We start from the raw sequence: 16,089 nt of genomic DNA on the forward strand, positions 1-16,089 counted from the left end.
CTACAAATAGATCGCTTTATTGTTTTCCTTTCCATTATTTTTTTTCCTTTCTTACTAGTATCTATTTCATATATAAGACAAACGCGTAGTGCGCGGCGGAAAACGTCTGGGGGGCAAAGCCTCCTCCTCTTGCCTCCTAGGTTGCTACGGCTCTGGTCAACCATCATAAATCGAACCCACCGTCATCGCTGCCGCCCGCTCTCTGCACTGATAGGTCAAAGTGATAACCGAGTCGGATGGTCGATTCTAAAACAATATAAATACATTCAAGGTGCTTTCCAGCCGGTCATTGTGGTTTCGATCACTGCAGGCTCAGTGGCGTTGGATTGTCGACGCCAGTCAGAGTAGTTTTTATTTCATTATCTCACGGGGATAGTAATTATAAAATCCGTGGCAACTATGAAAGTGGTGCAAAGTTTTTCGCTAATTTACCTCCTAGCGCTTTACGGCCTAGTGACCGCCACTGGTGAGTTGGTTCGCAACGCAAATGTGATGACAGAGTCATTCGACAAACATAATTTTCAGCTGATGAGGAGCAGACTAAAATAGTCGGGGGTGACATAGCAAAAGAGCCGGTTCCGTATCAGATTTCGCTGCAAGTGTTGATAAATTCGTTCTACGGACTTGGCCCGGAAACTTGGACTCACAACTGTGGAGGTTCGATCATCGCTCCGTACTACGTCGTTTCGGCAGCACACTGTTTAGATGGCATCGAGGCTCCCCGGATGTCGATCGTATACGGGACAAATGATCTACGCAACAATAGCAGCAAAGGAACTCGAACCTTGGTAGAATCGTACAAAATTCATCCGGATTATGTAGAGCTGAATCGGAGCGATATCGGTATTATTCGGGTTGTGGATCAATTCGTTTTCAATGAAGTAGTGCAGCCGATTAGCTATTCCGCTGAGGAAGTCGCAGGTGGAGTTAGCTGTTTGTTGACCGGCTGGGGTTATACGATGCCCATACGCTTCGGAAGGACACCGAAGGACTTACAGGAAGCTCAGGTCACCACAATTACGAACGAAGAGTGCAATAACCGAGGTTTTGCTGTGAATCCAACTGAGATCTGCACGTTCACCAGAATCGGACAGGGAGCCTGTGGGGTAAGTTGATTGAAGTTTTCCTGTGAGGATTTAGTTAACGGTGATGATTGTAGTTTTGAGGGAATAATGGCAGGGAAGACGTGCTTTAATGTGTGCAGTGGAAATGGTCGGGCTTCAACTTTTTTGAACCCGAACCTGACCCGAACCCGAGAGCTGATAATTGTAAAACCCGAGCCCAAAATTATAAAATCTGAAAAACCCGAACCCGGCTCAAGTCCGGGAATTTTAGAATGACCATTTTGTTAAACCCGAACCTGATCCGAACCCGAAAATTTGAAAACCCGAGCGCGACCCGAACCCGAAAATTTAAAATTAGAGGAACCCGAGCCGAACCTGACTTGTTAATACGGAGAATCAACCAAAGATCCCGAAGATTTTTAATTTTAGGCATAGAGCTGGATCCAGTGCTCCTGTAAGATTGATAGAATCACTCGAACCTGAAGTGGCACCATACTTTATCTTTTAACTTTATCTCTTTTGAGCTCAGTAAACCAATATCATGAGCATCGTCATTGCCGGCTACGACCATCTTCACTGATACTTACGACAGGCTAGGAAATGTTAATGTAAGGTAGACAACTTGCTCGACGTCGCGTCCATAGGTATTACGGCGTTGGATAGAAGGACAGGTGCAGGTCTAGGGTTTGCCACAAGCAGGCAGTGCGACCACGAAATAAATATGTTTTATGCGGTGGGATGGCGGGGTCCCCGAGTATACGAATAATCAATACAAAACGATATATGTTTATGTTTTTTAAGTGTTTAAAATCTGGATAGCCAGCTATTTTGAGAGATTCACTTTTTCCCCAAAACTACAGCGAGTTTAATTTCAAACAGCCGGCCTTGGGAGTATTATCAAAACTGCAAGCTAGTCTGATATCTATAGTCGTTTGAGAATTGGGTAGTAGGACCACAAGATGATGTTAACTATATGCACGAAAGTCGTTCTTGATCGATTTTCGAAAATTTAATCGCGCAACTTGAACTCCGGACAGCCGGCCATCGGGAGTGCTTGCTTCTTATTTATAATGGGAGTGTTGCTTCTACTTTATACTTGGTTCGTGCGACCTCCCTTGGTTTCATTTCTGTTATTGATCTGGACTTACTGATATTCTTGAAACCGTCACGGTAAATAACGAAAAAATAAATTTCAATTGAGGCATTTTCTCAATTGAAATTTCCTTTTTCGATTTTTTTACGGAAGGAAACCAGTATAAAAAGAGAAAAAATATTAATCGAGGGTTACGAACCTACAAAAGAAAATAATTTTGATCTGCCCAAAATAACCAATAACTGTACCGAAAGATTCACTCTGTATGACGGATACAGTAGCAGTTCTACGTGCGCGTCGTTTGTCAGCATGCGACGACAGATCGTAGACGATCTTCACTCCCGCTCGGAACGAAACTGAAACAGGCTACAATCTGTCAATCTGAACGAATGAAATGCAGTACATACACTTCGCGCAAACGTTTCAATTCACGAATTATTATAAGATAAACATTATATATTTAACCAAACAGTACATTTGTATCTTGTTTCTAATTATATCTTTCCTTCTTTGTAACATGAACTGTTCTTCATAGGTCATAGAACTGTGCTTTAAATATCTCAGTCTAGAAATTTTTGTTTGTTTACTGTACATTGACCATTGTTTTATGTTTTATGTTTTATGTTTTATGTTTTATGTTTTATGTTTTATGTTTTATGTTTTATGTTTTATGTTTTATGTTTTATGTTTTATGTTTTATGTTTTATGTTTTATGTTTTATGTTTTATGTTTTATGTTTTATGTTTTATGTTTTATGTTTTATGTTTTATGTTTTATGTTTTATGTTTTATGTTTTATGTTTTATGTTTTATGTTTTATGTTTTATGTTTTATGTTTTATGTTTTATGTTTTATGTTTTATGTTTTATGTTTTATGTTTTATGTTTTATGTTTTATGTTTTATGTTTTATGTTTTATGTTTTATGTTTTATGTTTTATGTTTTATGTTTTATGTTTTATGTTTTATGTTTTATGTTTTATGTTTTATGTTTTATGTTTTATGTTTTATGTTTTATGTTTTATGTTTTATGTTTTATGTTTTATGTTTTATGTTTTATGTTTTATGTTTTATGTTTTATGTTTTATGTTTTATGTTTTATGTTTTATGTTTTATGTTTTATGTTTTATGTTTTATGTTTTATGTTTTATGTTTTATGTTTTATGTTTTATGTTTTATGTTTTATGTTTTATGTTTTATGTTTTATGTTTTATGTTTTATGTTTTATGTTTTATGTTTTATGTTTTATGTTTTATGTTTTATGTTTTATGTTTTATGTTTTATGTTTTATGTTTTATGTTTTATGTTTTATGTTTTATGTTTTATGTTTTATGTTTTATGTTTTATGTTTTATGTTTTATGTTTTATGTTTTATGTTTTATGTTTTATGTTTTATGTTTTATGTTTTATGTTTTATGTTTTATGTTTTATGTTTTATGTTTTATGTTTTATGTTTTATGTTTTATGTTTTATGTTTTATGTTTTATGTTTTATGTTTCATGTTTCATGTTTTATGTTTTATGTTTTATGTTTTATGTTTTATGTTTTATGTTTTATGTTTTATGTTTTATGTTTTATGTTTTATGTTTTATGTTTTATGTTTTATGTTTTATGTTTTATGTTTTATGTTTTATGTTTTATGTTTTATGTTTTATGTTTTATGTTTTATGTTTTATGTTTTATGTTTTATGTTTTATGTTTTATGTTTTATGTTTTATGTTTTATGTTTTATGTTTTATGTTTTATGTTTTATGTTTTATGTTTTATGTTTTATGTTTTATGTTTTATGTTTTATGTTTTATGTTTTATGTTTTATGTTTTATGTTTTATGTTTTATGTTTTATGTTTTATGTTTTATGTTTTATGTTTTATGTTTTATGTTTTATGTTTTATGTTTTATGTTTTATGTTTTATGTTTTATGTTTTATGTTTTATGTTTTATGTTTTATGTTTTATGTTTTATGTTTTATGTTTTATGTTTTATGTTTTATGTTTTATGTTTTATGTTTTATGTTTTATGTTTTATGTTTTATGTTTTATGTTTTATGTTTTATGTTTTATGTTTTATGTTTTATGTTTTATGTTTTATGTTTTATGTTTTATGTTTTATGTTTTATGTTTTATGTTTTATGTTTTATGTTTTATGTTTTATGTTTTATGTTTTATGTTTTATGTTTTATGTTTTATGTTTTATGTTTTATGTTTTATGTTTTATGTTTTATGTTTTATGTTTTATGTTTTATGTTTTATGTTTTATGTTTTATGTTTTATGTTTTATGTTTTATGTTTTATGTTTTATGTTTTATGTTTTATGTTTTATGTTTTATGTTTTATGTTTTATGTTTTATGTTTTATGTTTTATGTTTTATGTTTTATGTTTTATGTTTTATGTTTTATGTTTTATGTTTTATGTTTTATGTTTTATGTTTTATGTTTTAAAAACGCTATAACTTTGCATCTACTGCTCCGATGTCTATAAAAATTTAAGATACCATTCTTAAGAACCCATTGAGAAAAATTTTGAGTTCCGGCTTATATGGGAATTTTAAATGCGACCGGACGGTTTAGTCTATATTTCCAGAACCATATAAGCGATCTGTACGAAATTTTATAGACATCTGTGGGGATATTATAGCTATCATTTGGGACTAGCTTTGTGAAAATCGGCCCAACCATTTCCGAGAAACTGATGTGAGTTTGTTCATTTTGAAAGATGGCCGCTTTTCCCGTACACTTCGGGAATCGTCTATGGTGATCAATGTAGTTAACGAAAGTTTGGTTGGCAGTCGGTGGCCTAGAACTGCAAATTAAAGTTGTTTGAGAGGAATTTTAGCGACATTTTGACCTCTTTTGCTTTCATCGGAGTATCGGTTTAAATCACAATTTGTTATGTGATCGCACGCCACAACCCGTAATTCCGGAATCGGAAGCCGGATCGGGATCAAATTAAATAACCATTTACGGAGACGCAATACCTTTCATTTGAGACTAAGTTTGGTTGAATCGGTCTAGTATTACAAATCTAAGTAGATGTGCCAACATTTTGGAAAAACTTTCACCGTTAATAAATTCATTTCAGAATTTGCTAAAATCGACATTTTATGTGTGATCGTACTCGTCACCCTGTAATCCGGAACTGGAAGTCGGATCCATTAGAAACTCAATAGCAGTCTATGGAAACGTTACACCTTTCATTTGGAACTAAGTTTGTGAAAATCGGTTCAGCCATCTCTGAGAAAAGTGAGTGAGATTGTGTTCGCGTACACACACACACTCAGATGCACATACATACATACATACATACATACATACATACACACACAGACATTTGCCGAACTCGACGAACTGACTCGAATGGTATATGTCACTCGGCCCTCCGGGCCTCCGTTAAAAAGGTTTCAGAGCAATTGCAATACCTTTCTATGAGAAAGGCAAAAACGTGCAATCAATTATTATCTTTCGTTATAGAGTTAAGGTGTCTTCGGAAGAGTTGCGGTATGTCACTTAGCGCTTTATTTGGTTGAATCACACTAGTTCGGAATTCAGTCGCTAGGGCGGCGCTTTTATCAACTTTTTAATGAAGCTAGATAGGTGTCTTCGAGAAAGTTGTAGGTGCTATTATTTTATACATATTTTCTGAAGATGCAAACTTTGTAGCTCCTGAACGTTTTGAAATAGAGAAGGTGCTAGTAAAAACTTTTACTTACAGATTTTGTTTTCAAAAATGCGCGATATTTCAAAACCTGTAGAACCTACAAAGTTGGTGACTTCAGAAGATACACTTATAACTACCTGATATACATTTTTGCTGTAAACGCCATCTCTTTATCTCGTTCCATTCAAAAGTTGATAACTGAGCCGCCCTAGCGACTGAATTCCGAACTAATATGAAATGATCAAATGAAGCGCTAGATGTCACAACAACGTTGCCAACGATACCATAACTCTAAATCGAAAGATAAGGAAAAGATGTGTGAATTGTGGGTTAGCCCCTTTTGGACTCTAGGAACCACCGGGCAGACTTCCCATAAACATCCACAAATTTGTACCTGTGTGCAAAATTTTGTGCACGCGTTCAACCTCAAACATGCTTCGTATCGATGTACAGGTTCACCTCGAACATCGAACCCAAGCGAACAATGTACAAACTCTAGTTCTGACATCCGTATACGTACACCGGGTGCGTACACGAGAACGATACACACAATTCAAAAAGAATCAACGCTAGTGATAATGCGAGTGAGAAAGAGAAAACTGATGCTACGAACTATGTGTACGCACACCGTGTATGTACATGGAGTTTGGTTGTGCAGACGAACATGTTTTGGTACGAAATAGCGTGTCTAAATTTGTACACGAAGTGTGGGTTTAATATGATCACAGAACCAGAGCGAACATTGTGTACGGTGTTCATTTGGGAATATTTTGGGAAATATTATATGCCTAACTATCTTGCATTTCGTTCGATTGAAGTTGTGCAATGTGAAAGAATAAAACCATAACATTTTATTGAATGCATCCTTCAGTATAACCAAAATTGTTTTTTGGGGTATGAGGATCAATGTCTTGGAATGGCTGTGGAACGTTGAAATTCATCGAAAAAATTATGACCAAATAGGTTTACTTGGATACAGTGGCGTAGCCAAGCGGGTGGGGGGGGGGTTAAAACCCCCTCCAAACCAAAATATTAGAATTGAAGAAAAAAAAGTTTGATGCTTACTAGTTTATTTAAATATTCAAATAATAATTTTGGAAGTTTATTATCTGTTCATTACATTGAGAACCTAATGTTTTAAACGTTATGGGGACTTTTTGTAAATTGTGAGAATGGGATCTTGTAACTAATATTTTGGTGAGGATCCTATAGTTGATAAATCATGTAAATATCAAGCAAAATAGTTCAACGAAAACGCCTACATAGAAACTGATGAAAAATGGCGTTTTACGCTTGTCTCTAACAGGTCAGATGCGGTTTTTATGCACATTTAATTTTTTTTGGGTTATTTTTTTTCATAAAACGTTTATTTGACACGGCATTTGCAAAAGCTTTTTTACGCCGGGGTTTTTTTACATAACATGTTACAAAGGTTCTTAAGACTATCACGTTATAAAAAAATCACTTTCTAATGCTAACACTGAGGATAATTATCATTTTGAATGGTTTTAATTATACTCTATTTTCTTGAATTTCATTGTAAACCTATTGATAGTTTTTCTGTAATCTTTGTTTTTTTTTCTTTATTTACATCGTTTTATCTAACTTAACTAACTGCGAAGAAATCTAAATTATTTGTGGGTAGCAAGGGAAAAAACTAGAAACATTGTGGGGATAATTATATTTGAATATTTATTGTTTTCAGGAAATGATAAATATGGCTCATGTATGTAAGATCTCGTAAAGCGAGGATATCACAAACAGGTACATAGGGTGGTTTTCTTCTGGCTCGTAAGGAGTCTATTAATTGGGATCTGGCTTCACGATATTCAGTGCAAGACCAAACAACATGTTCAATGTCTTCGTAACCCTCTCCGCAAGCACATTGATTATCTTCTGCGATCCCAATACGGCGGAGATGCGCATTCAACGTATAATGGTTGGACATGAGTCTAGACATCACACGAATGAAGTTTCGACTTACATCCAACCCTTTGAACCATGCCTTCGTTGATACTTTAGGGATAATTGAGTGCAACCACCGTCCCAGATCTCCATTGTCCCATGATGTTTGCCAACTAGTAAGCGTCCTCTGACGAGAAGCGCTATAAAATTCATTGAAGGCAATAGGTCTTTCATAGATGTCACCGTCCAGCGCCCCTATTTTGGCTAAATTATCCGCTCTCTCATTACCCGGTATGGAGCAATGAGCGGGAATCCACACTAAGGTAATTTGATAAGATTTATTTGTTAATTTAGTTAAGTATTCTCGTATCTTCTTCAAAAAGAACGGAGCGTGAATATCAAGCTTTAATGAGCGTAGTGCCTTAATTGTGCTGAGGCTATCTGTGAGGATGAAATAATGGCTCGGAAGTAAAGTATCAATGATTTCCAGACTATAGTGAACTGCTGCTAGTTCGGCTGTATAAACGGAGGCAGGTTCTGCAAGCTTGAAAGAGATCGAGGTGCTATTGTTGAAAATACCGAAGCCAGTGGCCTCATTGATTCGTGACCCATCAGTGTAGAACATTTTATGGCAGTCAATGTGTTGCAGTCAATGTGTTGGTATTTACTTATGAATATTTTAGGGATCTCCAGAGAGCGCTGGTGATCCGGGATTCCACAAATTTCCTCTTGCATGGACGTGTCGAAAAATAAAGTGGAATCGGGAGTATCTACTATATTAACACATGTCAGAACATAACTAGAAGGCGTTATTTCTTGTGACATGTGATTGAAGTACACTGTCATGAATCTGGTTTGGGATTGAAGCTCGACAAGTCTTTCGAAATTTTCAATTACAAGTGGATTCATAACCTCACATCGTATAAGTAAACGAGAGGAGAGATCCCAGAATCGATCTTTTAAGGGAAGAACTCCCGCTAGAACTTCAAGACTCATCGTATGTGTCGATTGCATGGAACCTAAGGCGATTCGTAAACAACGATACTGTATTCGTTCCAATTTAATAATGTGAGTGTTTGCAGCTGAACGGAAACAGAAGCACCCATATTCCATTACTGAAAGTATCGTTGTTTGATACAATCTTATCACGTCACTTGGATGAGCACCCCACCAAGATCCGGTTATTGTTCGGAGAAAATGTATCCTTTGTTGGCACTTCTTTATCAGATACCTAATGTGGCCTCCCCATGTACCTTTAGAATCGAACCAAATTCCGAGATATTTAAAGGTCATGACTTGGGCTATCGTTCTACCAACCAACTGAAGCTGAAGCTGAGCTGGATCACGCTTCCTTGAAAAAACAACCAACTCTGTTTTCTCCGTAGAGAAATCGATGCCTAACTTCAAAGCCCAACTTGATAAATTATCCAAACTATCTTGCAGTGGTTGTTGTAAATGTATGGCTTTTGGTCCTGAAACAGAAACCACGCCATCATCTGCAAGTTGCCTTAGAGTGCATGGGCTGACAATACAATTATCAATGTCATTCACGTAAAAATTGTAGAGAAGGGGGCTTAAACAAGAACCTTGTGGGAGACCCATGTAACTTATTCTGAATGTTGCCAAATCGCCATATGAAAAATGCATGTGCTTTTCTGACAATAAGTTGTATAAATAATTATTTAATATTGGTGAAAGACCACATTGATGTAGTTTCTTTGAGAGAACATCAATGGAAACAGAGTCGAATGCTCCTTTTATGTCTAAGAACACAGACGCCATTTGTTCTTTTTTTGCGTAAGCTAGTTGGATTTCTGACGAAAGTAGCGCCAGACAATCATTCGTTCCCTTTCCTCTCCGAAAACCAAACTGGGTATCTGATAGCAAGCCGTTCGCCTCAACCCAATTGTCGAGACGTCGTAGGATAATTTTTTCCAACAATTTCCTGATGCAGGATAGCATTGCAATCGGTCGATACGAGTTATGGTCGGAGGCTGGTTTTCCCGGTTTTGGAATGGCGATAACTCTCACTTGTCTCCAGTCGTGCGGGACTATGTTCTGCTCAAGAAGCTTATTGAATAAATTCAACAAGCGTCTTTTTGCTAGGTCAGGCAGATTCTTCACCAAGTTGAATTTAATTCTGTCTGGACCCGGAGCATTATTGTTGCATGAGAGGAGTGCAATTGAAAATTCCATCATTGTCAAAGGCGAATCTATGGAATCGTTACTTGTGGGAGCATCGCGAATGATTTTCTGCGCAGGAGCAGAATCTGGACAAACTTTCTTGGCAAAATTAAATATACAGCGATTCGAAAAATCTTCGCTTTCATTAGTTACGTTTCGATTCCTCATTCTTCTGCCTGTATTCCAAAGAGTACTCATTGATGTTTCTCTTGACAAGCCATCAACGAAGCGTCTCCAATAACTAGACTTTTTGGCACGACGGAGACTGTCAAATTTGTTTTGCAAAATCGAATAATTTTCAAAGTTTGCACGTGTACACCCTTTCCGTTTCAAAATTTCTTTGTAAGCAACTTGTTTAGCTTCATATGCATCCGAGCACTCTTTGTCCCACCAGGGATTAGGAAGCCGGCTGTTCATTATCATGCCAGGATTGCATTTCGTTTGGGTTTGTTCTGCTGCTTCAATAATCAAAGCCGCTAGAAATTCATATTCTTCGGTAGGTGGTAGCTCTTCCGTCGAAACCAGAGAAGTGGAAATTAAAGATTGGTATTTTTTCCAATCAATATTTCGTGTCAAGTCATAAGGGACATTGATTGAATTCGTGAGGCCTAATTTACTGTTAATTGAAATAACGACTGGCAAATGATCGCTACCGTGAGGATCAGGTACAACCTTCCACGTGCAATCTAACCGAAGTGATGTCGAGCATAGAGATAGATCTAATGAACTTGGTCGTGCGGGTGGTCTGGGAATGCGTGTTGCTTCGCCTGTATTTAAAACTGTCATATTGAGCTCGTCACAAACATTGTATATCAAAGAGGATCGATTATCATTGAAGAGGGAACCCTACAATACTCCGTGCGAGTTGAAGTCTCCCAGTATCAGCCGCGGAGCAGCCATGGATTCAACTACCTCAAAAATCTGACGTTGTCCAATTTGAGCTTTGGGAGGTATATATATAGAAGCGATAGACATGTCTTTGCCTTTAATATTCGTTTGGACAGCTACAGCCTCAATGCCCGCAAACAAGGGGATGTTAATTCTATAGAAAGAATAGCACTTTTAATTCCTAGAAGCACTCCTCCATACGGGGTGTCTCGGTCTTGGCGAATAATGTTGAAATCATTCAAGTTGAAATTAATGTTTGAGGTAAGCCATGTTTCACATAAAGCAAAAGCATCGCATTTCAAATTATGCAGCAAAATTTTTAAGGAGTCAATTTTAGGTATGATACTTCTGCAATTCCACTGTAAAACAGTGATGGAATCTTTCATTGGAGGAGGTGAATTACCCATTGAAAGATACAATCGCTGCAAGGATGGGCCATTGAGCAATCAGCTGCTCTAAAAATGTTCTAATTGTTGGGAGGAACGCTGAAAGTATACTTTTTAGTGGTTCAGAAATATTGAATGCTTTGAAAATCCAATCAACAATTTCAGAAAATTTCAATAAACCTATCCCCGGTTGAGGCTCGGAGGAAGTTGAAGTTTTATTATTTCCAGTAATGGTGTTCTGTTTGGATTGTACATTACCAAAACCGGGAGGGACTGGCTTCGGTATTGCATCGGAATTCTTTAGCTTTGGCCGCAATTTATTTGTTGGAGGAGAAATTTTAAGGCCCTTGCTTGGCAGTTTAGGAAAAGAGGATTGTTTTCTTTTCCTGGATCCTCTAGGTAAAACAAATGATGTACCTTCGGATGCTTCGTCAGAGTCAGACTCTTTCGGCGATAGAATAGCGTATCTGTTTTCTGGGACCGTGGGTTCAGGAGTAGCATTTTTCAGTATTTCTGCATAAGAGCGCTTAGATCTCTCCTTCAAGGATCGTTTAATTTTCTCCTCCCGCAATTTATATATGGGACATGCAAGGAGCTCGTGTGAAGTTTCTCCGCAATGTAAACATTTTTCTAAGTTTTTATTGCATGTATCCTCTTGATGAGGCCCCCCACATTTGCCACACCGTACCTTATTGGAACAGTAAGTGGCTGTGTGGCCAAGCTGTTTACAATTGAGGCAATTCATCACACGAGGGATGAAAAGGCGAACGGGTAGACGAATTTTATTAATGAGAACATGGCTAGGCAAAGCAGACCCAGCGAAAGTTACACGAAATGAATAGGATGGTCGGTAAACATTTTTCTCTTCTTCAATTGATACTGAGTACAATTGCTTAACATCGAGTATTTTTACTTTATTAAGCAGGGTGTTCTTGAAACAACCAACACCATGCTTAAGTATATCCTCGGCAGTTAGGCTGGGTTCGGAGATGACTCCATCGCATTCTATATCGCGCGAAAGTATATAAACTTTATATTCACGCGTGAAGAGTTCGCAGGCTACTATCTCGTTAGCTTGTCTAATGTTATCAATGCTAACTCGAAGTTTATCTTTATTTACTTTCACGATCTCTGTTACAGCAGAAAATCGTGAAGTCAGATCCCGTGCAATTTGCACAAGGTTTAATGGCTTTCCTTTCCGCCTGAAGAAAACCTGCCAAGGTCCAGAAGACCCTTGGGGGTATAATTTTATTCTAAGGGGAGTTGAGGGAGGGGGATCAGAAGAATTTTGCTCTTGTGAAATGGAGGATTCCATCTCACTATCCTCCATCTCGCCTACCATACACAGTAAGTAAATTAAATACTAACACTAGCAAAATTATATTAAAATCTACCTGTCCTTCGAAGAGTTGCAGATTCACGCTGTCTCTCTCTGTCACGCTCGGGTTGAACACAGCGCAACAACCACTACCAAGATGGAGCCGCTGTTTACCTGTGGGTCCTTACTATGCAGCGTGGCTAGGCACACAAATACACAAAAGCCCGTTTCTGCACTAGCACAGATGAATAAGTGATGATGAAGCGAGACGCTTCACCAACACGATGCAGCTCTGTCTCACTTAGCGTCGACTGTATGTAGCGTAACCACTACCACCACCAAGGTGGGGCCGCCGCTTACCTGTGGGTCCAGAGGTATTCCCCTACTACGCAGCGTGGCTAGGTACACAAATACTCAAAATCCCGTATCTGCACTAATACGGATGAATGAATGATGATGAAGCGAGCCGCTTCACCAACCAGATGCAGCTCTGTCTCACTCCGTCGCAAGCGCCGGTTGTATGCAGCGCAACCACTACTACCACCAAGGTGGGGCGCCGCTTACCTGAGACTTCGTTGCCTTCGCACCAACACTCGCTTATCGCGTGGTACCACCACCAAACGACCGCTCTCGCAGCCAACAATCCTGCCTGTCTCCGCACCAACACGGCATCAAACACTGACACGGTACACAAACTTCCAGCCTATTCACGGCTTGCACAGCCCTGGTTGCTACAACCAATCAGCAAACACAACCTTTCAAGGCGAAGGCTAAAACTGTTATGTTTTTTTTTTGGGTTATAACTTATATAAAGTGCCACTAGCTAAGATCGGTAATAAAAAAAAATTGAAATCTTTCAGTGCAAACGACTTCGAATAAAAATAAAAAATAACCTGTTGAAATGCGAAAAACAAAGTGGCGAAAGCATGCTTTTACCCGCGCCATGCAAGATTTGAAAAATATACTCGATGGCATTTACGTCATCTTTGCATACAAGGGCAGTTCAGTAATGTGATTAATCCGTAATTAGTTGTAAAAATCCCGCCCAACACCATTTTTTTTAGATGGGACGTACTCTGCCGCTCTAAGCATAATTGTCCCATGTATATAGGGAATCCCATGGAACATGGAACAAATATGCTTATAACGGCAGTACTACTCCCTACATCCTATACTTCGGTAAAATCTCCTCCTTCCAGATTTTCAAAAGCACCCAGTGGAGTGCTCTAGCCAATTCCTTACTCTGTGTTTGAGTAGCTCACATGACAGTTGATCATTGCGAGCGGTTCAACCGTCCTATTTTTTCATGAATCTTAGGTAGATCCGGAATCTGTCGTCGACTGCGCGCGTCTCCAAGCTAATTTTTGCAATACTCTTGTCTTCTACTACTTCGCTATTTAGGTGTTCGTCATAATATACTTATCAATCGTGAGAATTTCTGCACATTATTTATAAGGTGTACATACTATCCTGTGCGATAACCGGTTTACAGAATGCCCCTGGCCTATCAGGATGTGTATGTCACCGATGACGAGCTTAACATTCCGCCTTACCCGAGCAAACGGAAAGCCCATAATACCCCCAGGCTCATGGAGCTTGACATGGGTGTTTGAAATGGGTTCAACCCATGAAAACACCATTACCATGGTCCGTTAGATCCCATATAAAATACCATATGTTGGTGTATTTATGGGCTATTGAAACCATTTTGTGGTGTCTTGATGGTTGGGAATTTTGGCACGGACTATGTTTAAGGTCTTTTCAAGGGGCTATGTGGTGTTTGAGCCCATGAGCATTTGCTCGGGTAGGCAGCTATCATAGACATGCTCTAGCTGAGCATAAAATGCATCTTTCTCGGCTTCGTGAGGTCAGTGCACAATGATAATGCTCTAGTCGAAGAAATGGCCTTTGATCAACACTACACACATCCTTTCGCTGATCGCCTGCCACTTGATCACGCGTTGGCGCATTTTGCCCAGCTCTTGTGCCGTCGCTCGATCCCCGCATTTCCACACCTTCTACCACGTCTAGCAAAGCTCCTCCTATGCTACGGTTTCGAAGTTGCGAGTTTTCTGCTCATTCTTTTCTCCTTGATTGTTAGTAAAGTGGTGTTTTGGGCCACTCGTTGAACTTAACCTAACTTGTCTCGTAGTTCGCCACCCAACATAACTGACACCTGCGACAGGCATTTAGTTCTGCCGACCGTCGCGACGGTAGGGTTATAGTGCCCATGCCCGCTAACAACATCCCATTTCGCTATTACTGCAGAACACGGTAGTACTCAGTCGATCGCGGCCATTTTTGAAAAATTTATGATTTTCGTCAAAACCCCTTCCAAACCAAATTTCTGGCTACGCCACTGCTTGGATATTCAGGATAGAAAGCTCCACGCCAGTGCCCGAAAGACGAAACATTCGCGGAGCAATATCTTGTACTAAGACGAAAATCCTAAGCATATAGCGAAAGTAGTGTCACAATAGCTCAAAAAATAAGAAAGTTAAGGTCTTGGATTGGGTTGCTGAATCTCCGGATCTTAATCCTAACGAGCATCTGTGGACCATTCTGAAGAAAAAAGTACGAGCACAAAACCCAACGAATTTGAAGGAGTTAAAACGGGTCGTCTTAGATGTTTTTTTTTTTTTTTTTTTTTTACAATGGAGAAGACCTTTATGTCCTAGCCCAGTACACGTGCTAACGGTAGGGTCCAATCTACCACACGGGGTGCACTGGGGGCGTGTCGGACTCGAATGGTGACCAGCCATTAATACCGACTAAACTCCATTGGGCTCCGCCATCATTCCTCCCAGGAACTACCTCTCGGTATTACTTCTGGGGGGATGGCTGTACTAAATGTACTCATTCACTCTCACTCACGCGATCATACATCCTGTATGAGGCTTACTTTGGTGCTCTCTCAATCACACTTTGATTCACTCTCAAACACTCCCACATGAGGTTGACTTTTGTGCTCACCTTTTACGTTCCATGCGAGGCTGACTTGTATGCTCACCTTACTCATTCCTTGCTAGGCTTACTTTTGTGCTCGCCCTACCCATCCATGTGAGGCTGACTTGGGTGCTCACCCTATCACCTGATTCACTCTCAATCGTGCCACTCTATTGTACCTTTGTCACTCCCTCTGGCATCCCATGTGGGACATTTTTCTTAGGCCCCACTTCTGACATACCATGCGAGGCTGACTTTTGTGCTAGCCTCTACCAACCTGTGAGGCTGACTTTTATGCTCACCCTTAACATGCAATGTGAGACTGACTTGGATGCTCACCCTTTCACTCCTCTGCCACGCCATGAGGCATCGATAGCTTAGTTCCAACATACTACGCTACGACCCTCCCGTCTTGGCATGAGGCAGTCCACTTATACGCCTATACACTCACTCTTCTGTCTTGCTTCGGGGTGGCTGGGTTTACCCCTTACGCGGTTGCCATTCGCTGCGCCAAACCTGCCTCGGCATGAACAGACCATTCACTCCCTTTTTTGCGCTTGGCCTTTTTTTTTGCTCCAGCTAACCAATCACTAGTTAGCCGTGCCCGCCGTCTGTTGCTCGGTTCGCCAGATTACCTGTAGCCTACTGGCAAT

The 16,089-nt window shown here is 38.7% G+C and overlaps 1 protein-coding gene across 1 annotated transcript in view; it reads left to right on the top strand.

The window, feature by feature from the left end:
* The first annotated feature begins 291 nt into the window (after positions 1-291).
* LOC131684047 (chymotrypsin-1-like) overlaps positions 292-16,089 on the top strand; it is a 46,535-nt gene continuing 30,737 nt past the window's right edge. The window contains exons 1-2 of the mRNA XM_058966565.1: positions 292-466; positions 526-1,106. Coding sequence (XP_058822548.1) covers positions 400-466; positions 526-1,106 — 648 coding nt within the window. The 5' untranslated portion in view covers positions 292-399. The remainder of the gene's footprint in view (positions 467-525; positions 1,107-16,089) is intronic.

The sequence above is a fragment of the Topomyia yanbarensis genome, chromosome 2 (assembly GCF_030247195.1).
Source record: "Topomyia yanbarensis strain Yona2022 chromosome 2, ASM3024719v1, whole genome shotgun sequence".
NCBI lineage: Eukaryota > Metazoa > Arthropoda > Insecta > Diptera > Culicidae > Topomyia > Topomyia yanbarensis.